The sequence below is a fragment of the Salvelinus alpinus genome, chromosome 7 (assembly GCF_045679555.1).
Source record: "Salvelinus alpinus chromosome 7, SLU_Salpinus.1, whole genome shotgun sequence".
Taxonomy (NCBI): Eukaryota; Metazoa; Chordata; class Actinopteri; order Salmoniformes; family Salmonidae; genus Salvelinus; species Salvelinus alpinus.
This window is the reverse complement of record NC_092092.1, coordinates 87,090,041-87,115,922: the sequence shown is the minus strand read 5'-3', so window position 1 is coordinate 87,115,922 and position 25,882 is coordinate 87,090,041. Positions and strand designations below refer to the sequence as shown.

The 25,882-nt window shown below is 40.5% G+C and overlaps 2 protein-coding genes across 2 annotated transcripts in view; both read left to right on the top strand.

Annotated features, from left to right (window-relative positions):
- The window catches only part of LOC139581808 (L-proline trans-4-hydroxylase-like), a 13,064-nt gene extending 5,016 nt beyond the window's left edge, over positions 1 to 8,048 (top strand). Inside the window, exons 5-7 of the mRNA XM_071411990.1 lie at positions 1,163 to 1,302; positions 2,564 to 2,668; positions 5,751 to 8,048. Coding sequence (XP_071268091.1) covers positions 1,163 to 1,302; positions 2,564 to 2,668; positions 5,751 to 5,828 — 323 coding nt within the window. The 3' untranslated portion in view covers positions 5,829 to 8,048. The remainder of the gene's footprint in view (positions 1 to 1,162; positions 1,303 to 2,563; positions 2,669 to 5,750) is intronic.
- The window catches only part of LOC139581811 (cis-aconitate decarboxylase-like), a 365,755-nt gene that overhangs the window by 141,482 nt on the left and 198,391 nt on the right, over positions 1 to 25,882 (top strand). The gene's annotated exons all lie outside the window — the stretch shown is intronic.

Here is a 25,882-nt window from a genome sequence, read left to right as displayed (position 1 = left end):
TCCTGTCTGATGAAGAATGTTTGTCCATAAGAAAGAGGGAAGGGACTGTGGCAGACAACTTGTGACCACTGTGGAACTGATAACTGGGATGGAAGTCTCCCCACCTAGGGAGGGGAGAAACCTTGGGCTTGTAGTAGATTGTGTTGCAGAATGTGATAAGCAATGTATGCATAGGAGAAGACCTGTGAACTATGTTGCCATTGTTTCTGAGAGGAGGAGGGACGTTTATGACGAAACATGAGGTATATAGACCAATGTACCGGAAATGATAAGCAGAGCTCTCTAAATAACCATTCCTGACAATTGTAGCTGGGCCTCCGCCTGATTCATTTCAACCAGTTTCCTACAAATTCTGGGTATCAGGCTGAGTAATCAATTCAATTGGGTTTATGAACACTGAGAACATAATTCTCGTGACAATGCCACAGCTAGATAAATAAATACTTAAATGTCTCCTCAAAATATGTAGCTGCATTTATCCAGGTTCAGTTAATGCTCTAAAAACCTCTCTGTCATTCTAGCATGAAATGACTGCAGTAAATGACTGTAATAAGCTGTTCTTTCATAGACATACAGACGACTACAGTCTGTGTGGTTAGTAAAGTGTTCACTCTCCTCTCCTCCTCTCCTCTACTCTCCTCTTCATCCTCCGCTCTGCTATCCTCCTCTCTCCTTCCCCTTTCTTCACCACTCCTCTCCTCTCCTCGCCACTCCTCTCCTCTCCTCCTCTCCCCTCTCTCCTTCCCCTTTCTTCACCACTCCTCTCCTCTCCTCGCCACTCCTCTCCTCTCCTCCAATCCCCCTCTCTCCTTCCCTTCTCTTCACCACTCCTCTCCTCGCCACTCCTCTCCTCTCCTCCTCTCCCCCTCTCTCTTTCCCTTCTCTTCACCACTCCTCTCCTCGCCACTCCTCTCCTCCTCTCCCCCTCTCTCCTTCCCTTCTCTTCACCACTCCTCTCCTCCTCTCCTCTCCCCCTTATTCCTTCCCCTCTCTTCACCACTCCTCTCCTCGCCACTCCTCTCCTCTCCTCCTCTCTCCTTCCCCTCTCTTCACCATTCTTCCCCTCTCCACACCTCTTCCTTTTCCTTTCCTATCGTCTTCTCTCCTCCCCTCTTCCTCCTTCTCTCCTCCTCTCCTCTCCTCCTCTCCCCCTCCACTCCAGGAAGCCACTGCTCTGGCATGCTGCCCCACCAACTCGCATCCCGCCCTGGCAACATGCTGTCAGTCAACCAGGAGATCCCTGAGGAGCTGGTGCAAACAGACAGCGCTCTACTCTGCCCCCTGCTGGCTGGGCAGATGTCTGTAAGTCACTCCGTCCCACTACTGGGGGGTATTTTTGTGATCACATTTAAATTTTTAATAACAACAAATGTCAGCATCCTACTGGACATTCTGTATTATAAGGAGCTCCCCATCCCAAGTCCTACTGGACATTCTGTATTACAGGGAGCTCCCCATCCCAAGTCCTACTGGACATTAAGTATTACAGGGAGCTCCCCATCCCAAGTCCTACTGGACATTCTGTATTACAGGGAGCTGCCCATCCCAAGTCCTACTGGACATTCTGTATTACAGGGAGCTTCCCATCCCAAGTCCTACTGGACATTAAGTATTACAGGGAGCTCCCCATCCCAAGTCCTACTGGACAGTCTGTATTACAGGGAGCTCCCCATCCCAAGTCCTACTGGACATTCTGTATTACAGGGAGCTTCCCATCCCAAGTCCTACTGGACATTCTGTATTACAGGGAGCTTCCCATCCCAAGTCCTACTGGACATTCTGTATTACAGGGAGCCCCCCAACCCAAGTCCTACTGGACATTCTGTATTACAGGGAGCTCCCCATCCCAAGTCCTACTGGACATTCTGTATTACAGGGAGCTGCCCATCCCAAGTCCTACTGGACATTCTGTATTACAGGGAGCTGCCCATCCCAAGTCCTACTGGACAGTCTGTATTACAGGGAGCTCCCCATCCCAAATCCTACTGGACATTCTGTATTACAGGGAGCTTCCCATCCCAAGTCCTACTGGACAGTCTGTATTACAGGGAGCTCCCCATCCCAAGTCCTACTGGACATTCTGTATTACAGGGAGCTCCCCATCCCAAGTCCTACTGGACATTCTGTATTACAGGGAGCTTCCCATCCCAAGTCCTACTGGACATTCTGTATTACAGGGAGCTCCCCATCCCAAGTCCTACTGGACATTCTGTATTACAGGGAGCTCCCCATCCCAAGTCCTACTGGACATTCTGTATTACAGGGAGCTCCCCATCCCAAGTCCTACTGGACATTCTGTATTACAGGGAGCTCCCCATCCCAAGTCCTACTGGACAGTCTGTATTACAGGGAGCTCCCCATCCCAAGTCCTACTGGACAGTCTGTATTACAGGGAGCTGACCATCCCAAGTCCTACTGGACATTCTGTAATACAGGAAACTACACTGGGCTTTCTCTATTCTTCTACAACTATATTATGTTTCTCACTAATAGTGCTGTACAAATAATAAGAATTAAGTTTCCATTTGGGATTGTGACTTTATGTTGATGTTAACCCAATCAGATCCATGATGGATTCCTGGTCCACGCCAGTGACCCCAACACATCCCAGAAGAGACGCTGTGGCTTAGTGATCCGATACGTCCCTACCTGTGCCTACCCTATACAGGTGAGAACTACTGTAGATATGTCTTTACCTGCTCCTACCCTATACAGGTGAGAGCTACTGTAGATATGTCTCTACCTGTATCTACCCTATACAGGTGAGAGCTACTGTAGATATGTCTCTACCTGTATCTACCCTATACAGGTGAGAACTACTGTAGATATGTCTCTACCTGTATCTACCCTATACAGGTGAGAGCTACTGTAGATATGTCTCTACCTGTATCTACCCTATACAGGTGAGAGCTACTGTAGATATGTCTCTACCTGTATCTACCCTATACAGGTGAGAGCTACTGTAGATATGTCTCTACCTGTATCTACCCTATACAGGTGAGAATTACTGTAGATATGTCTCTACCTGTATCTACCCTATACAGGTGAGAACTACTGTAGATATGTCTCTACCTGTGCCTACCCTATACAGGTGAGAACTACTGTAGATATGTCTCTACCTGTATCTACCCTATACAGGTGAGAATTACTGTAGATATGTCTCTACCTGTATCTACCCTATACAGGTGAGAATTACTGTACATATGTCTCTACCTGTATCTACCCTATACAGGTGAGAACTACTGTAGATATGTCTCTACCTGTATCTACCCTATACAGGTGAGAACTACTGTAGATATGTCTCTACCTGTATCTACCCTATACAGGTGAGAACTACTGTAGATATGTCTCTACCTGCTCCTACCCTATACAGGTGAGAGCTACTGTAGATATGTCTCTACCTGTATCTACCCTATACAGGTGAGAACTACTGTAGATATGTCTCTACCTGTATCTACCCTATACAGGTGAGAATTACTGTAGATATGTCTCTACCTGTATCTACCCTATACAGGTGAGAACTACTGTAGATATGTCTCTACCTGTATCTACCCTATACAGGTGAGAACTACTGTAGATATGTCTCTACCTGTATCTACCCTATACAGGTGAGAACTACTGTAGATATGTCTCTACCTGTATCTACCCTATACAGGTGAGAATTACTGTAGATATGTCTCTACCTGTATCTACCCTATACAGGTGAGAATTACTGTAGATATGTCTCTACCTGTATCTACCCTATACAGGTGAGAACTACTGTAGATATGTCTCTACCTGTATCTACCCTATACAGGTGAGAATTACTGTAGATATGTCTCTACCTGTATCTACCCTATACAGGTGAGAATTACTGTAGATATGTCTCTACCTGTATCTACCCTATACAGGTGAGAACTACTGTAGATATGTCTCTACCTGTATCTACCCTATACAGGTGAGAATTACTGTAGATATGTCTCTACCTGTATCTACCCTATACAGGTGAGAATTACTGTAGATATGTCTCTACCTGTATCTACCCTATACAGGTGAGAGCTACTGTAGATATGTCTCTACCTGTATCTACCCTATACAGGTGAGAGCTACTGTAGATATATCTCTACCTGTATCTACCCTATACAGGTGAGAACTACTGTAGATATGTCTCTACCTGTATCTACCCTATACAGGTGAGAACTACTGTAGATATGTCTCTACCTGTATCTACCCTATACAGGTGAGAACTACTGTAGATATGTCTCTACCTGTATCTATCCTATACAGGTGAGAACTACTGTAGATATGTCTCTACCTGTATCTACCCTATACAGGTGAGAACTACTGTAGATATGTCTCTACCTGTATCTACCCTATACAGGTGAGAACTACTGTAGATATATCTCTACCTGTATCTACCCTATACAGGTGAGAACTACTGTAGATATGTCTCTACCTGTATCTACCCTATACAGGTGAGAACTACTGTAGATATGTCTCTACCTGTATCTACCCTATACAGGTGAGAACTACTGTAGATATGTCTCTACCTGTATCTACCCTATACAGGTGAGAATTACTGTAGATATGTCTCTACCTGTATCTATCCTATACAGGTGAGAACTACTGTAGATATGTCTCTACCTGTATCTACCCTATACAGGTGAGAACTACTGTAGATATGTCTCTACCTGTATCTACCCTATACAGGTGAGAACTACTGTAGATATGTCTCTACCTGTATCTACCCTATACAGGTGAGAACTACTGTAGATATGTCTCTACCTGTATCTACCCTATACAGGTGAGAACTACTGTAGATATATCTCTACCTGCTTCTACCCTATACAGGTGAGAACTACTGTAGATATGTCTCTACCTGTATCTACCCTATACAGGTGAGAACTACTGTAGATATGTCTCTACCTGTATCTACCCTATACAGGTGAGAACTACTGTAGATATGTCTCTACCTGTATCTACCCTATACAGGTGAGAACTACTGTAGATATGTCTCTACCTGTATCTACCCTATACAGGTGAGAACTACTGTAGATATGTCTCTACCTGTATCTACCCTATACAGGTGAGAATTACTGTAGATATGTCTCTACCTGTATCTACCCTATACAGGTGAGAACTACTGTAGATATGTCTCTACCTGTATCTACCCTATACAGGTGAGAACTACTGTAGATATGTCTCTACCTGTATCTACCCTATATAGGTGAGAGCTACTGTAGATATGTCTCTACCTGTATCTACCCTATACAGGTGAGAACTACTGTAGATATGTCTCTACCTGTGCCTACCCTATACAGGTGAGAACTACTGTAGATATGTCTCTACCTGTATCTACCCTATACAGGTGAGAACTACTGTAGATATATCTCTACCTGTATCTACCCTATACAGGTGAGAACTACTGTAGATATGTCTCTACCTGTATCTACCCTATACAGGTGAGAACTACTGTAGATATATCTCTACCTGTATCTACCCTATACAGGTGAGAACTACTGTAGATATGTCTCTACCAGTATCTACCCTATACAGGTGAGAACTACTTTAGTGAGAACAAGCAAGGAAGTACAGAGCCTGGATGGGTGCCAACTGTGATGACCTCTCTTTTTCTGAAGGTTATCTGTCTAATTGGAGGCCTGTTCCCTTGTTATGTCTTTGGAAAGAGATGGAAACTCAATTCCAGTGCAAGTGCAGAGATCAGACTCAATGAATACGTGACCTCTGTGTTTCTGTCTCTCTCTCTGCAGGACCCAGACCGCCCCAGACGTTTCCATGCTACAGTGATGGCCAGTGGATCAGACCAGTTCAGTCACTTCTCCACCTAGCTATGATGAGCATTACACCACAACTACAACCATATCCATACTGATCGCATTACTGTATTACTGTCTGCTACTTAGAGGATCCTAATGATGCTGTGTTCACCTTGATGACTTACTGCTGTGTTCACCTTGATGACTTACTGCTGTGTTCACCTTGATGACTTACTGCTGTGTTCACCTTGATGACTTACTGCTGTGTTCACCTTGATGACTTACTGCTGTGTTCACCTTGATGACTTACTGCTGTGTTCACCTTGATGACTTACTGCTGTGTTCACCTTGATGACTTACTGCTGTGGTCACCTTGATGACTTACTGCTGTGTTCACCTTGATGACTTACTGCTGTGGTCACCTTGATGACTTACTGCTGTGTTCACCTTGATAACTTACTGCTGTGCCGCCACTATTTCACTTTTGCTAACTTGTGAATTTATACTGTGAGCTCCAACAGTATTGGTACAGTGACACGTTTTGTTGTTTTGTCTCTGTAGTCCAGCACTTCAGATTTTAAATGATGCAATGACTTTGAGGATGAAGGGAAGACTGTCTGCTTTGATTTGAGGGTATTTTCTTCCATATCGGAAGAACGGTTTAAAAATTACAGCACTTTTTTGTACATAGTCCCTCCATTTTAGGAGACCAAAAGTACTGGGACAAATTCACTTCTATGTATCAAACGTTTAGTATTTGGTCCCATGTTCATAGCATGCATTGATGCTGTTGACCCGGATCACTGGTTGCTGCGGAAAAGGAAGAGGTTGAAAGGGGGGTGAGTGTAACGGATGTGAAATGGCTAGCTAGTTAGCGGGTATGCGCTACTAGCGTTTCAATCAGTTACGTCACTTGCTCTGAAACCTAGAAGTAGGGTTTCCCCTTGCTCTGCAAGGGCCGCGGCTTTTGTGGAGCGATGGGTAACGACGCTTCGTGGGTGACTGTTGTCGTTGTGTGCAGAGGGTCCCTGGTTCGCGCCCGTGTCGGGGCGAGGGGACGCCGTAAAGTTATACTGTCACATTGCTTGTGACTCTACTAACTTGTTGGATGCATTTGTTGATTGTTTTGGTTGTGTTTCAGATTATTTTGTGCCCAATAGAAACGTTAAATAATGAAGGATTAGAATCGACTATGTTTCCAAACACTTCTACATTAATGTGGATGTTATCATCATTACGGATAATCCTGAATGAATCTTGATTAATGATGAGTGAGAACCTTACAGGCATAAACATCATACTCTCCAAAAATGCTAACCTCCCCTGTTATTGTAATGGTGAGAGGTTAGCATGTCTTGGGGGTATGATATAAAATGCTAACCTCCCCTGTTATTGTAATGGTGAGAGGTTAGCATGTCTTGGGGGTATGATATAAAATGCTAACCTCCCCTGTTATTGTAATGGTGAGAGGTTAGCATGTCTTGGGGGTATGATATAAAATGCTAACCTCCCCTGTTATTGTAATGGTGAGAGGTTAGCATGTCTTGGGGGTATGATATAAAATGCTAACCTCCCCTGTTATTGTAATGGTGAGAGGTTAGCATGTTTTCGGGGTATGATGTGTGCATCTATCTTTCACCCTCATCATTATTCACTAATCATTCAGGACTATATGTAGTCATGGTAACATCCAGGTAGAAGTGTTTAGAACCGGACATTCAAAATGCTGGAGTACAGAGCCAGAACAACACAGCATGTTTCACTGTCCCAATACTGTTGGAGCTCACAGTATCTGGGTCGGGCTGGGTTGGACTGGAGTCCATCTCCTGTTTCTATAGCGTGAACCAGAACGGGCCAAAGGGCAGGAGTCCATCTCCTGTTTCTGTACAGTGAACCAGAACGGCCCATAGGGCAGGAGTCCATCTCCTGTTTCTATAGCGTGAACCAGAATGGCCCATAGGGCAGGAGTCCATCTCCTGTTTCTGTACAGTGAACCAGAACGGACCATAGGGCAGGAGTCCATCTCCTGTTTCTGTACAGTGAACCAGAACGGACCATAGGGCAGGAGTCCATCTCCTGTTTCTGTACAGTGAACCAAAAGGCAAGCCACTCTGAAGCTGACCTGTTATTTTAGTGCATTGATAATGATAATAATAACATGTATAACATGTGACTGGAGGACAAATGGAATGCTGTATGAACATGTAGACTAATGTATCTGGGACGTCATGCTATATTAGATCTTAATGTGTCTTCTTGTGATTTACCTGTTGAATAAACCATCTCACTATACACTGGCATCTCTGTGGAACTTGGTGGGCCTTACTTTGTAAGTCACAACAAACTATTTTTCATTTGTCAAAAATTCCTGAATTGGGATTTTAACCAGTTGAATGAAAGGGCAAAATGTAGATATCCGCCTAAATAACATTCCCAAACATCATTATTTTTCATGAGTAGGCTACAAACAATAACGGGTAATGCTGCATAGCCTTAGAAAGGTCTGGAAATTCACTTACTGGTAAAAAATAGTTAGAAATTGATGATGTACATTGTACAAATATTATGAAAATCATAGATCTTTTCAGATAGGGCTTGAAATGAAGGAAATTATTTCTAAATATAGTAACAATGAAATGATAAACAACTTACTAAAGTTTTCACATTTCTTATAACTAAAATAAATATGATCAAAATTAGTGACAGTACAATATTAGCGCCCAACAAATTCTTCCGTGTTAAATCAACGGGCTCCCGAATGGCGCAGCGGTCTAAGGCATTGCTGTATCACAACCAGCCGTGATTAGGAGTCCCATAGGGTGGCGCACAATTGGCGCAGCATCGTCCGCGTTTGGCCGGTGTAGGCCGTCATTGTAAATAAGAATTTGTTCTTAACTGACTCGCCTAGTTAAATAAAGGTTTCACATCAACACTAACAGTGTTACATTTAACATTGGGCCAGTGTCTATACGGTCCAAACTTTTGAGTGTTAAATTAACACTGTACTCAGTGCAGATGCTGTTACACTTTGTCAGTGTTATGCAATAACACCTCATGTAGTAGTTTTAACACCAGGAAGTGTTTATAGTTGACACCAATGGTGTTATGCAATAACACCTCATATAGTAGTTTTAACCAGGAAGTGTTAATAGTTGACACCTATGGTGTTATGCAATAACACCTCATATAGTAGTTTTAACACCAGGAAGTGTTTATAGTTGACACCTATGGTGTTATGCAATAACACCTCATATAGTAGTTTTAACACCAGGAAGTGTTTATAGTTGACACCAATGGTGTTATGCAATAACACCTCATATAGTAGTTTTAACCAGGAAGTGTTTATAGTTGACACCTATGGTGTTATGCAATAACACCTCATATAGTAGTTTTAACACCAGGAAGTGTTTACAGGTCAGGTCTATTATTATACAGGCCAGGTCTATTATAATACAGGCCAGTGCTATTAAAATACAGGCCAGGTATATTATAATACAGTCCAGGTCTATTTTAAAACAGGCAAGGTATATTATAATACAGGCCAGGTCTACAGGCCAGGTCTAGTATAATACAGGCCAGGTCTATTATAATACAGACCAGGTCTATTATAATACAGGTCAGGTCTACAGACCAGGTCTAGCATAATACACGCCAGGTCTATTATAATACAGGTCATGTCTATTATAATACAGGCCAGGTCTATTATAATACCGGCCAGGTCTACTATTAAACAGGACAGGTCTACAGGCCAGGTCTAGCATAATATACGCCAGGTCTAGTATAATACAGGCTATGTCTATTATAATACAGACCAGGTCTATTATATTACAGGCCAGGTCTATTATTAAACAGGCCAGGACTACTAAAATACAGGCCAGGTCTATTATAATACAGGACAGGTCTATTATAATACAGGCCAGGTCAATTATAATACAGGCCAGGTCTATTATAATACCGGACAGGTCTACAGATCAGGTCTATTATATTACAGACCAGGTCTATTATTATACAGACCAGGTATATTATAATACAGTTCAAGTGTATTATAATACAGGCCAGGTCTAGTATAATACAGGCCAGGTCTATTATAATACAGACCAGGTCTATTATAATACAGGTCAGGTCTACAGGTCAGGAATATTATTATAGAGGCCAGGTCTATTATAATACAGACCAGGTCTATTATTATACAGACCAGGTCTAGTATAATACATGTCAGGTCTACAGGCCAGGTCTATTATTTTACAGACCAGGTCTATTATAATACAGGCCAAGTCTATTATAATACAGGCCATGTCTTTTATAATACAGGCCAGGTCTATTATTGAAAGGGCCAGGTCTACAGGTCAGGTCTAGTATAATACAGGCCATGTCTATTATAACACAGGCCAGGTCTATTATAATACAGAGCAGGTCTTTTGTAATACCGGCCAGGTCTATTATTAAACATGCCAGGTCTACATGACAGGTCTAGTATAATACAGGCTAGGTCTATTATAATATATGCCAGGTCTATTATAATACAGAACAGGTCTACAGGTCAGGTCTATTATTATACAGGCCAGGTCTATTATAATACAGGCCAGATATATTATAATACAGACCATGTCTATTATAATACAGGCCAGGTCTATTATAATACAGGCCAGGTCCATTATTAAACAGGCCAGGTCTACAAGCCAGGTCTAGTATAATACAGGCCATGTCTATTATAACACAGGCCAGGTCTATTATAATACAGTCCAGGTCTAAAGGCCAGGTCTAGTATAATACAGGCCATGTCTATTATAATAAAGACAAGGTATAATTTAATACAGGCCAGGTCTATTATAATAAAGACAAGGTATATTTTATTACAGGCCATGTCTAGTGTAACATAGGTCATGTCTATTATAATACAGGCCAGGTCTATTATAAAACAGGCCAGGTATATTACTATGCAGGCTAGCTCTACATGCCAGGTCTAGTGTAAAACAGGCCATGTCTGTTATAATCCAGGCCAGGTCAAGTATAATACAGGCCAGGTCTATTATAATACAGACCAGGTCTATTATAATACAGATCAGATATATTATAATAAAGACCAGGTCTATTATAATACAGACCAGGTCTATTATAATGCAGGCCATGTCTATTATAATACAGGCCAGGTCAACAGGCCAGGTCTAGTATAATACAGGCCAGGTTTATTATAATAGAGGCCAGGTCCAGGTCTAGTATAATACAAGTCAGGTCTACAGGTCAGGTCTATTATTATACAGGCCAGGTCTATTATAATACAGGCCAGGTCTATTTTTAAACAGGCCAGGTCTACAGGTCAGGTCTAGTATAATACAGGCCATTTCTATTATAACACAGCCCAGGTCTTTTATAATACAGGTCATGTCCAGGTCAGGTCTACAGGCCTGGTCTAGTATAATAGAGTCCAGGTCTAGTATAATGCAGGCAAGGTCTAGTATAATAGAGGCCAGGCCTATTATAATACAGGACAGTTCAATTAAAATACAGGCCAGGTCTATTATTAAACAGGCCAGGTCTACAGGCCAGGAATATTATACTACAGGCCAGGTCTATTATACTACAGGCCAGGTCTATTATAATAAAGGCCAGGTCTACGGGCCAGGTCTATTATTATACAGGCCAGGTCTATTCATATACAGGCCAGGTCTGTTATAATACAGGCCAGGTCTATTATAATACAGACCAGGTCTATTATAATACAGGCCATGTCTATTATAATACAGGCCATGTCTATTATTATACAGGCTATGTATACAGGCCAGGTCTATTATATTACAGACCAGGTTTATTATAATACAGGCCAGGTCTATTATAATACAGACCGGGTCTATTATATACAGGCCAGGTCTATTATAATATATGCCAGGTCTATTATATTACAGAGCAGGTCTATTATAATACAGGCCATGTATATTATAATACTGGCCAGGTCTATTATAATACAGGCGAGGTCTATATTAAGCAGACAAGGCCTAGAGGCCAGTTCTAGTATAATACAGGCCGGGTCTAGTATAATACAGGCCAGGTCTAGTTTAATACAGGCAAGAAATATTATAATACAGGACAGTTCTATTAAAATGCAGGCCAGGACTATTATAATACAAGTCAGGTCTATTATAATACAGACCAGGTCTATTATATACAGCCCAGGTCTATTATTATACAGGCCCGGTCTATTATAATACAGGACAGTTCTATTAAAATGCAGGCCAGGACTATTATAATACAGGCTAGGTCTACAGGCCAGGTCTAGTATAATACAAGTCAGGTCTATTATAATACAGGCCTGGTCTAGTATAATACAGGCCAGGTCTAGAATAATACAGGCCAGGTCTATTATAATACAGGACAGTTCTATTAAAATACAGGCCAGGACTATTATAATACAGGCCAGGTCTATTATAATACAGACCAGGTCTATTATATACAGCCCAGGTCTATTATAATACAGGCCCGGTCTATTTTAATACAGGCTAGGCTTACATGCCAGGTCTAGTATAATACAGGCCAGGTCTATTATAATACAGGCTAGGTCTAATATAATACAGGCCAGGTCTACATGTCAGGTCTATTATAATACACGAATATTATAATACAGGCCAGGTCTATTATAATATATGCCAGGTCTATTATAATACAGGCCAGGTCTATTAAAATACAGACCAGGTCTATTATAATACAGCCCAGGTCTATTATAATACAGGCCAGGTCTATTGTAATACAGGTCAGGTCTACAGGCCAGGTCTATGGCAATACAGGCCATGTCTATTATAATACAGGACAGGTCTAGTTTAATACAGGCCAGAAATATTATAATAAAGACAAGGTCTATTTTAATAGAGGCCAGGTCTATTATTATACAGGCTAGGCTTACAGGCCAGGTCTAGTATTATATAGGCCCGGTCTATTACAATACAGGCCAGGTCTATTATAATACAGACCAGATATATTATAATACAGGCCAGGTATACAGGCCAGGTCTAGTATAATACAAGTCAGGTCTATTATAATACAAACCAGGTATATTATAATACAGGCCTGGTCTAGTATAATGCAGGCCAGGTCTAGAATAATACAGGCCAGGTCTATTATAATACAGGACAGTTCTAATAAAATACAGGCCAGGTCTATTATTAAACAGGCCAGGTATATTATAATACAGGCCAGGTCTATTATAATACTGACCAGGTCTATTATAATACAGAACAGGTCTACAGGTCAGGTCTATTATTATACAGGCCCGGTCTATTATTATACAGGCTAGGCTTACAGGCCAGGTCTAGTATAATAGAGGCCAGGTCTATTACAATACAGGCTAGGTCTAATATAATACAGGCCAGGTCTACAGGACAGGTCTATTATTATACAAGACAGGTCTATTATAATACAGGCCAAGTCTATTATAATACAGGCCAGGTCTATTATAATATATGCCAGGTCTATTATATTACAGACCAGGTCTATTATAATACAGGCCATGTATATTATAATACTGGCCAGGTCTATTTTAATATAGGCTAGGTCTAATATAGTACAGGCCAGGTCTATTATAATACACGCCAGGTCCATTATATTACAGGCCATGTCTATTATAATACAGACCAGGTCTATTAAATTACAGAAAAGGTATATTATAAAACAGGCCAGATCTATTATAATACAGACCAGGTCTATAAAACTACAGATCAGGTCTATTATAATACAGGCCAGGTCTATTATAGTAAAGGCCAGGTTTACAGGCCAGTTCTATTATAGTACCGGCCATGTCTATTATAATACAGGCCAGGTCTATTATAATACAGGCCAGGTCTAATATAATACAGGCCAGGTCTATTAAATTACAGACCAGGTGTATTATAGTACAGGACAGGATTACAGGCCAGGTCTAGTATAATACAGGTCAGGTCTATTATAATACAGACCAAGTATATTATAATACAGACCAGGTCTATTATAATAAAGGCCAGGTCTAGTATAATACAGACCAGGTCTATTATAATACAGACCAGGTCTACAGGCCAGGTCTATTATAATACCGGCCAGGTCTATTATAATACAGGCCAGGTCTATTATAATACAGACCATGTCTATTATAATACAGACCAGGTCTACAGGCCAGGTCTATTATAATACCGGCCAGGTCTATTATAATACAGGCCAGGTCTATTATAATACAGACCATGTCTATTATAATACAGACCAGGTCTATTATAATACAGAACAGGTATATTATAATACAGGCCTGGTCTTTTAAAATACAGACCAGATATATTATAATACAGAACAGGTCTATTATAATACAGGCCACCTTGTCTCTATTATTTAACAGGCAAGTTCTATAATAATACAGGAAAGGTCTATTATAATACAGGCCAGTTCTATTATAATACAGGCCAGGTCTATTATACAGGCCAGGTCTGCAGGCCAGGTCTATTATAATACAGAGCAGGTCTATTACAGTACAGGCCAGGTCTATTATATTACAGGCCATGCCTATTATAATACAGGCCAGGTCTATTATAATTCATGCCAGGTCAACAGGCCAGGTCTATTATAATACAGGCGAGGTCTATTATATTACAGGCCATGTCTACAGGTCAGGTCTATTATTATACACGACAGGTCTATTATAAAACAGGCCAAGTCTATTATAATACAGGCCAGGTCTATTATAATTCATGCCAGGTCAACAGACCAGGTCTATTATAATACAGGCGAGGTCTATTATATTACAGGCCATGTCTATTATAATACAGGCCAGGTCTATTATAATACAGGCCAGATTTACAGTCCAGGTCTATTATAATACAGACCAGGTCTATTAAATTGAAGACCAGGTCTATTATAATACAGGCCAGGTCTATTATAATACAGACCAGGTATATTATAATACAGGCTAGGTCTATTATCATACATGCCAGGTCATCAGGCCAGGTCTGTTATTATATAGGCCAGTTCTGGTATAATACAGACCAGGTATATTACAATACAGGCCTGATGTATTATAATACAGACCAGGTCTATTATAATAAAGGCCACGTCTATTATAATACAGACCAGGTCTATTATAATACAGACCAGGTCTACAGGCCAGGTCTATTATAATACCTGCCAGGTCTATTATAATACCGGCCAGGTCTATTATAATACAGGCCTGATCTATTATAATACAAGCCAGGTCTATTATAATACAGACCTGATCTTTTATAATAAAGGCCAGGTCTATTATAATACAGAAAAGGTCTATTATAATACAGGCCAGGTCTACAGGCCAGGTAATTATAATAGAGACCAGGTCTATTATAATACAGTCCAGGTCTATTATAGTACAGGCCAGGTCTATTATAATACAGGCCAGGTCTACAGGCCAGGTCTATTATAATACAGACCATGTATATTATAATACAGGCCAGGTCTATTATAATACAGGGCAGGTCTATTATAACACATGCCAGGTCTACAGTCCAGGTCTTTTACAATACAGGCCTGATCTATTATAATACATTTACATTTACATTTAAGTCATTTAGCAGACGCTCTTATCCAGAGCGACTTACAAATTGGTGCATTCACCTTATGACATCCAGTGGAACAGCCACTTTACAATAGTGCATCTAAATCTTTTAAGGGGGGGGGGGGGGGGGGGGGGTGGAGAAGGATTACTTTATCCTATCCTAGGTATTCCTTAAAGAGGTGGGGTTTCAGGTGTCTCCGGAAGGTGGTGATTGACTCCGCTGTCCTGGCGTCGTGAGGGAGTTTGTTCCACCATTGGGGGGCCAGAGCAGCGAACAGTTTTGACTGGGCTGAGCGGGAACTGTACTTCCTCAGTGGTAGGGAGGCGAGCAGGCCAGGTCTATTATAATACAGACCATGTATATTATAATACAGAACAGGTATATAATAATAAAGGCCAGGTCTATTATAATACAGACCAGGTCTATTATAATACAGCCCAGGTCTATTGTAATACCGGCCAGGTCTATTATAATACAGGCCATGTCTATTATAATACAGACCAGGTCTATTATAATTCAAACAAGTTCTATTATAATACAGGCCATGTCTTTTATATTACAGGCCAGGTCTATTATAATACAGGCCAGGTCTATTATAATACTGACCAGGTCTATAGACCAGGTCTATTATAACACGGACCAGGTCTATTAAATTACAGACCAGGTCTTTTAATATACAGGCCAGGTCTATTATAATACAGGCCAGGTGTATTATAATATAGGCAAGGTATATTATAATACACGCCAGGAATATTATAACACAAGCCATGTCTATTATAATACAGACCCGGTCTATTATAATACAGGCCAGGTCTATTATATTACAGGCCAGGTCTATTATAAAACAGGCCAGATCTATTATAATATAGGCAAGGTATATTATAATACAGGCCAGGAATATTATAACACAAGCCATGTCTATTATAATACAGACCCGGTCTATTATAATACAGGCCAGGTCTATTATATTACATTGCAGGTCTATTATAATACAGTCCAGGTCTATTATAATACAGGCCAGGTCTATTTTAATACATGCCAGGTCTACAGGCCAGGTCTATTATAATACAGGCCAGGTCCATTATATTACAGGCCATGTCTATTATAATACAGACCAGGTCTATTAAATTACAGACAAGGTCTATTATAATACATGCCAGGTCTATTGTAATACAGGCCAGGTTTATTATAATACAGACCAGGTCTATTAAATTACAGACCAGTTCTATTAATATACAGGTCAGGTCTATTATAATACAGGCCAGGTCTAAAGGCCAGGTCTTTTATAAAACAGACCATTATAATACAGGCCAGGTCTATTACAGTACAGGCCAGGTCTATTATATTAAAGGCCAATCATATTATAATACAGGCCAGGTCTATTATAATACATGCCAGGTCTACAGGCCAGGTCTATTATAATACAGGCGAGGTCTATTATATTACAGGCCATGCCTATTATAATACAGGCCAGATCTATTACAATACAGGCCAGGTTTACAGTACAGGTCTATTATAATACAGACCAGGTCTATTAAATTACAGACAAGGTCTATTTAATACAGGCCAGGTATTTTATAATACAGGCCAGGTCTACAAGCCAGGTATTTTATAATACAGACCAGGTCTATTAAATTAAAGACCAGGTCTATAATAATACAAGCCAGGTCTATTATAGAACAGGCCAGGATTACAGGCCAGGTCTATTATAATACAGGCCAGGTCTATTATAATACAGGCCAGGTCTATTGTAATACAGGCCAGGTTTATTATAATACAGACCAGGTCTATTAAATTACAGACCAGTTCTATTAATATACAGGTCAGGTCTATTATAATACAGGCCAGGTCTAAAGGCCAGGTCTTTTATAAAACAGACCATTATAATACAGGCCAGGTCTATTACAGTACAGGCCAGGTCTATTATATTAAAGGCCAATCATATTATAATACAGGCCAGGTCTATTATAATACATGCCAGGTCTACAGGCCAGGTCTATTATAATACAGGCGAGGTCTATTATATTACAGGCCATGCCTATTATAATACAGGCCAGATCTATTACAATACAGGCCAGGTTTACAGTACAGGTCTATTATAATACAGACCAGGTCTATTAAATTACAGACAAGGTCTATTTAACACAGGCCAGGTATTTTATAATACAGGCCAGATCTACAAGCCAGGTCTTTTATAATACAGACCAGGTCTATTAAATTAAAGACCAGGTCTATAATAATACAAGCCAGGTCTATTATAGAACAGGCCAGGATTACAGGCCAGGTCTAGTATAATACAGGTCAGGTCTATTATAATACAGACCAGGTCTATTATAATACAGGCCAGGTCTATTATAATACAGGCCAGGTCATCAGGCCAGGTCTGTTATTATATAGGCCAGTTCTGGTATAATACAGACCAGGTATATATTAATACAGACCAGGTCTATTTTAATAAAGGCCAGGTCTATTATAATACAGACCAGGTCTATTATAATACTGTCCAGGTCTATTATAATACAAGCCTGACCTATTATAATACAAGCCAGGTCTATTATAATACAGACCAGGTCTATTATAATACAGACCAGGTATAATATAATACAGACCAGGTCTATTATAATAAAGGCCATTTCTATTGTAATACAGAAAAGGTCTATTATAATACCGGCCAGGTCTACAGGCCAGGTCTATTATAACACAGGCCAGGTCTATTACAGTACAGGACAGGTCTACAGACCAGGTCTATTATAATACAGACAAGGAATAATATAATACAGACCTGGTCTATTATAATACAGGCTAGGTCTACAGGCCAGGTCTATTATAACACAGACCAGTTCTATTAAATTACAGACAAGGTCTATTATAATACATGCCAGGTCTATTGTAATACAGGCCAGGTTTATTATAATACAGACCAGGTCTATTAAATTACAGACCAGTTCTATTAATATACAGGTCAGGTCTATTATAATACAGGCCAGGTCTAAAGGCCAGGTCTTTTATAAAACAGACCATTATAATACAGGCCAGGTCTATTACAGTACAGGCCAGGTCTATTATATTAAAGGCCAATCATATTATAATACAGGCCAGGTCTATTATAATACATGCCAGGTCTACAGGCCAGGTCTATTATAATACAGGCGAGGTCTATTATATTACAGGCCATGCCTATTATAATACAGGCCAGATCTATTACAATACAGGCCAGGTTTACAGTACAGGTCTATTATAATACAGACCAGGTCTATTAAATTACAGACAAGGTCTATTTAATACAGGCCAGGTATTTTATAATACAGGCCAGGTCTACAAGCCAGGTCTTTTATAATACAGACCAGGTCTATTAAATTAAAGACCAGGTCTATAATAATACAAGCCAGGTCTATTATAGAACAGGCCAGGATTACAGGCCAGGTCTATTATAATACAGGCCAGGTCTATTGTAATACAGGCCAGGTTTATTATAATACAGACCAGGTCTATTAAATTTCAGACCAGTTCTATTAATATACAGGGCAGGTCTATTATAATACAGGCCAGGTCTAAAGGCCAGGTCTTTTATAAAACAGACCATTATAATACAGGCCAGGTATATTACAGTACATGCCAGGGCTATTATATTAAATGCCAATCATATTATAATACAGGCCAGGTCTATTATAATACATGCCAGGTCTACAGGCCAGGTCTATTATAATACAGGCGAGGTCTATTATATTACAGGCCATGCCTATTATAATACAGGCCAGATCTATTACAATACAGACCAGGTTTACAGTACAGGTCTATTATAATACAGACCAGGTCTATTAAATTACAGACAAGGTCTATTTAATACAGGCCAGGTATTTTATAATACAGGCCAGGTCTACAAGCCAGGTCTTTTAAAATACAGACCAGGTCTATTAAATTAAAGACCAGGTCTATAATAATACAAGCCAGGTCTATTATAAAACAGGCCAAGATAACAGGCCAGGTCTAGTATAATACAGGTCAGGTCTATTATAATACAGGCCAGGTCATCAGGCCAGGTCTGTTATTATATAGGCCAGTTCTGGTATAATACAGACCAGGTATATATTAATACAGCCCAGGTCTATTTTAATAAAGGCCAGGTCTATTATAATACAGACCAGGTCTATTATAATACTGTCCAGGTCTATTATAATACAGGCCTGACCTATTATAATACAAGCCAGGTCTATTATAATACAGACCAGGTCTATTATAATACAGACCAGGTATAATATAATACAGACCAGGTCTATTATAATAAAGGCCATTTCTATTGTAATACAGAAAAGGTCTATTATAATACCGGCCAGGTCTACAGGCCAGGTCTATTATAACACAGGCCAGGTCTATTACAGTACAGGACAGGTCTACAGACCAGGTCTATTATAATACAGACTAGGAATAATATAATACAGACCTGGTCTATTATAATACAGGCTAGGTCTACAGGCCAGGTCTATTATAACACAGACCAGTTCTATTAAATTACAGACCAGGTCTATTAATAGACAGGCCAGGTCTATTATAAAACTGGCCAGGTCTACAGGCCAGGTTTATTATAATACAGACCAGGTCTATTAAATTACAGACCAGTTATATTATATTACAGGCCAGGTCTATTTTAGTACAGGCCAGGTCTATTATAATACAGGCCAGGTCTACAGGCCAGGTCTATTGTAATACAGGCAAGGTCTATTATAATACAGACCATGTATAATATAATACAGGCCAGGTCTATTATAATACAGACCATGTCTATTATAATACATAACAGGTATATTATAATAAAGGCCAGGTCTATTATAATACATGCCAGGTCTACAGGCCAGGTCTGTTATAATACAGGCCAGGTCTATTATAATACAGGCCTGATCTATTATAATACAGGCCAGGTCTATTATAACAAAGGGCAGGTCTATTATAATATAGACCAGGTCTATTATAAAACCGGCCAGGAATATTTTAATACAGGCCAGTTCTATTATACTACACGCCAGGTCTATTATAATACCGGCCAGGTCTATTATAATACAGGCCAGGTATTTTATAATGAACACCAGGTTTATTATAATACAGGCCTGATCTATTGTAATGCAGGCCAGGTCTATTATAATACAGGCCAGGTCTATTATAATACAGGCCAGGTCTATTATAGTACAGGCCAGGTCTATTATAATACAGGCCAGGTCTACAAGCCAGGTCTATTATAATACAGACCATGTATATTATAATACAGGCCAGGTCTATTATAATACAGGGCAGGTCTATTATAATACATGCCAGGTCTACAGTCCAGGTCTTTTACAATACAGGCCTGATCTATTATAATACAGGCCAGGTCTATTATAATACAGACCATGTATATTATAATACAGAACAGGTATATAATAATAAAGGCCAGGTCTATTATAATACAGACCAGGTCTATTGTAATACCGGCCAGGTCTATTATAATACAGGCCATGTCTATTGTAATACAGACCAGGTCTATTATAATTCAAACAAGTTCTATTATAATACAGGCCAGGTCTTTTATATTAGAGGCCAGGTCTACTATAATACAGGCCAGGTCTATTATAATACTGACCAGGTCTATAGGCCAGGTCTATTATAACACGGACCAGGTCTATTAAATTACAGACCAGGTCTTTTAATATACAGGCCAGGTCTATTATAAAACAGGCCAGGTGTATTATAATAAAGACCAGGTCTATTAAATTACAGACCAGGTCTAATATTATACAGGCCAGGTCTTCTATAATAGAGGCCAGGTCTATTATAATACAGGCCTGATCTATTATAATACAAGCCAAGTCTATTATAATACAGACCAGGTCTATTATAATGCAGACCAGGTATAATATAATACAGACCAGGTATATTATAATACAAGCCAAGTATATTATAATACAGACCAGGTCTATTATAATGCAGACCAGGTATTTTATATTACAGACAAGGTCTATTAAATTACAGGCCAGGTCTATTATAATACAGGCCATGTCTATTATAATAAAGACCAGGTCTATTATAATACAGGTCATGTCTACAGGCCAGGTCTATTATAATACAGGCCAGATCTATTATAATACAGACCTGGTCTACAGGCGCCAGGTCTATTATAATACGGGTCAGGTATAGTATAATATAGGTCAGGTCTATTATAATACAGACCAGGTCTATTATAAAACAGGCCAGGTCTATTATAATGCAGGCCATGTCTATTATAATACAGGCCTGACCTATTACAATACAAGCCAGGTCTATTATAATACAGACCAGGTCTATTATAATACAGACCAGGTATAATATAATACAGACCAGGTCTGTTATAATAAAGACAATTTCTATTGTAATACAGAAAAGGTCTATTATAATACCTGCCAGGTCTACAGGCCAGGTCTATTATAACACAGGCCAGGTCTATTACAGTACAGGACAGGTCTACAGACCAGGTCTATTATAATACAGACTAGGAATAATATAATACAGACCTGGTCTATTATAATACAGGCTAGGTCTACAGGCCAGGTCTATTATAACACAGACCAGTTCTATTAAATTACAGACCAGGTCTATTAATAGACAGGCCATGTCTATTATAAAACTGGCCAGGTCTACAGGCCAGGTTTATTATAATACAGACCAGGTCTATTAAATTACAGACCAGGTATATTATATTACAGGCCAGGTCTATTTTAGTACAGGCCAATTCTATTATAATACAGGCCAGGTCTACAGGCCAGGTCTATTGTAATACAGGCAAGGTCTATTATAATACAGACCATGTATATTATAATACAGGCCAGGTCTATTATAATACAGGCCAGGTCTATTATAATACATGCCAGGTCTACAGTCCAGGTCTTTTATAATACAGGCCTGATCTATTATAATACAGGCCAGGTCTATTATAATACAGACCATGTCTATTATAATACATAACAGGTATATTATAATAAAGGCCAGGTCTATTATAATACATGCCAGGTCTACAGGCCAGGTCTGTTATGATACAGGCCAGGTCTATTATAATACAGGCCAGGTCTATTATAATACAGGCCTGATCTATTATAATACAGGCCAGGTCTATTATAACAAAGGGCAGGTCTATTATAATATAGACCAGGTCTATTATAAAACCGGCCAGGAATATTGTTATACAGGCCAGTTCAATTATACTACAGGCCAGGTCTATTATAATACCGGCCAGGTCTATTATAATACAGGCCAGGTATTTTATAATACAGACCAGGTTTATTATAATACAGGCCTGATCTATTGTAATGCAGGCCAGGTCTATTATAATACAGGCCAGGTCTATTATAATACAGGCCAGGTCTATTATAGTACAGGCCAGGTCTATTATAATACAGGCCAGGTCTAAAGGCCAGGTCTATTATAATACAGACCATGTATATTATAATACAGGCCAGGTATATTATAATACAGGGCAGGTCTATTATAATACATGCCAGGTCTACAGTCCAGGTCTTTTATAATACAGGCCTGATCTATTATAATACAGGCCAGGTCTATTATAATACAGACCATGTATATTATAATACAGAACAGGTATATAATAATAAAGGCCAGGTCTATTATAATACAGACCAGGCCTATTATAATACAGACCAGGTCTATTAAAATACAGGCCATGTCTATTATAATACAGACCAGGTCTATTATAATTCAAACAAGTTCTATTATAATACAGGCCAGGTTTTTATATTAGAGGCCAGGTCTATTATAATACAGGCCAGGTCTATTATAATACAGACCAGGTCTATTATAATGCAGACCAGGTATTTTATAATACAGACAAGGTCTATTAAATTACAGGCCAGGTCTATTATAATACAGGCCATGTCTATTATAATACAGATCAGGTCTAGTATAATACAGGCCAGGTCTATTATAATACAGGCCAGGTCTATTATAATAAAGACCAGTTCTATTATAATACAGGCCTGGTCTATTATAATACAGGCCTGATCTATTATAATACAGGCCAGGTCGATTATAATACAGACCAGGTATATTATAATATAGACCAGGTCTATTATAATACAGGCCAGGTTTACAGGCCAGGTCTATTACAGTTCAGGACAGGTCCAAAGACCAGGTCTTTTATAAAACAGGCCAAGTCTATTATAATAAAGGACATGTCTACAGGTCAGGTGTATTATAGTACATGCCAGGTCTATGATAATACAGGCCGGGTCTATAGGCCAGGTCTATTACAAAACAGACCAGGTACATTATAATACAGACCAGGTCTATTATAATACAGGCCATGTCTATTATAATAGACATGGCCTGCGCCATGCCTCTGGCGCCGAAACGAGATGGCCGCCTCGCTTCGCGTTCCTTGGAAAATATGCAGTATTTTGTTTTTTTATGTGTTATTTCTTACATCGGTACCCCAGGTAATCTTAGGTTTCATTACATACAGTCGGGAGGAACTACTGAATATACGATTAACGTCAACTCATCATCGTTCCTACCAGGAATATGACTTTCCCGAAACGGATCCAGTGTTTTGCCTTCCACCCAATACAATGGATCTGATCCCAGCCGGCGACCCTGTGCGACGCCGTAAAAGGGGCAAACGAGGCGGTCTCCTGGCCAGGCTTCGGAGACGGGCACATCGCGCTCCACTCCCTAGCATACTACTCGCCAATGTCCAGTCTCTTGACAATAAGGTTGATGAAATCCGAGCACGGGTAGCATTCCAGAGAGACATCAGGGATTGCAACGTGCTCTGCTTCACGGAAACATGGCTAACTCAAGAGACGCTAACGGAGTCGGTGCAGCCAGCTGGTTTCTTCATGCATCGCGCCGACAGAAACAAACATCTTTCCGGTAAGAAGAGGGGCGGGGGGGGTATGCCTTATGATTAACGAGACGTGGTGTGATCATCATAACAACACACAGGAACTCAAGTCATTCTGTTCACCTGATCTAGAACTCCTCACAATCAAATGTCGACCGCATTATCTACCAAGGGAATTCTCTTCAATCATAATCACAGCCGTATATATTCCCCCCCAAGCAGACACATCGATGGCCCTGAACGAACTTTATCTGACTCTTTGTAAACTGGAAACCACACACCCTGAGGCTGCATTCATCGTAGCTGGGGATTTTAACAAGGCTAATCTAAAAACAAAACTCCCTAAATTCTATCAGCATATCGATTGTGCTACCAGGGCTGGAAAAACCCTAGATCATTGTTATACTAATTTCCGCGACGCATATAAGGCCCTCCCCCGCCCCCCTTTCGGAAAAGCTGACCACGACTCCATTTTGTTGATTCCAGCCTACAAACAGAAACTAAAACAACAAGCTCCCGCGCTCAGGTCTGTTCAACGCTGGTCCGACCAATCTGAATCCACGCTTCAAGACTGCTTCGATCACGCGGATTGGAATATGTTCCGCATTGCGTCCAACAACAATATTGACGAATATGCTGATTCGGTGAGCGAGTTCATTAGGAAGTGCATTGACGATGTCGTACCCACAGCAACGATTAAAACATTCCCAAACCAGAAACCGTGGATTGACGGCAGCATTCGCGTGAAACTGAAAGCGCAAACCACTGCTTTTAACCAGGGCAAGGTGACCGGAAGCATGACCGAATACAAACAGTGTAGCTATTCTCTCCGCAAGGCAATCAAACAGGCTAAGTCCCAGTACAGAGATAAAATCGAGTCGCAATTCAACAGCTCAGACACAAGAGGTATGTGGCAGGGTCTACAGTCAATCACGGATTACAAAAAGAAAACCAGCCCCGTCGCGGACCAGGATGTCTTGCTCCCAGACAGGCTAAACAACTTTTTTGCCCGCTTTGAGGACAATACAGTGCCACTGACACGGCCCCCTACCAAAACCTGCGGGCTCTCCTTCACTGCAGCCGAGGTGAGTAAAACATTTAAACGTGTTAACCCTCGCAAGGCTGCAGGCCCAGACGGCAATCCCAGCCGCGTCCTCAGAGCATGCGCAGACCAGCTGGCTGGTGTGTTTACGGACATATTCAATCAATCCTTATCCCAGTCTGCTGTTCCCACATGCTTCAAGAGGGCCACCATTGTTCCTGTTCCCAAGAAAGCTAAGGTAACTGAGCTAAACGACTACCGCCCCGTAGCACTCACTTCCGTCATCATGAAGTGCTTTGAGAGACTAGTCAAGGACCATATCACCTCCACCCTACCGGACACCCTAGACCCACTCCAATTTGCTTACCGACCCAATAGGTCCACAGACGACGCAATCGCAACCACACTGCACACTGCCCTAACCCATCTGGACAAGAGGAATACCCATGTGAGAATGCTGTTCATCGATTACAGCTCAGCATTTAACACCATAGTACCCTCCAAACTCGTCATCAAGCTCGAGACCCTGGGTCTCGACCCCGCCCTGTGCAACTGGGTCCTGGACTTCCTGACGGGCCGCCCCCAGGTGGTGAGGGTAGGTAACAACATCTCCACCCCGCTGATCCTCAACACTGGGGCCCCACAAGGGTGCGTTCTGAGCCCTCTCCTGTACTCCCTGTTCACCCAC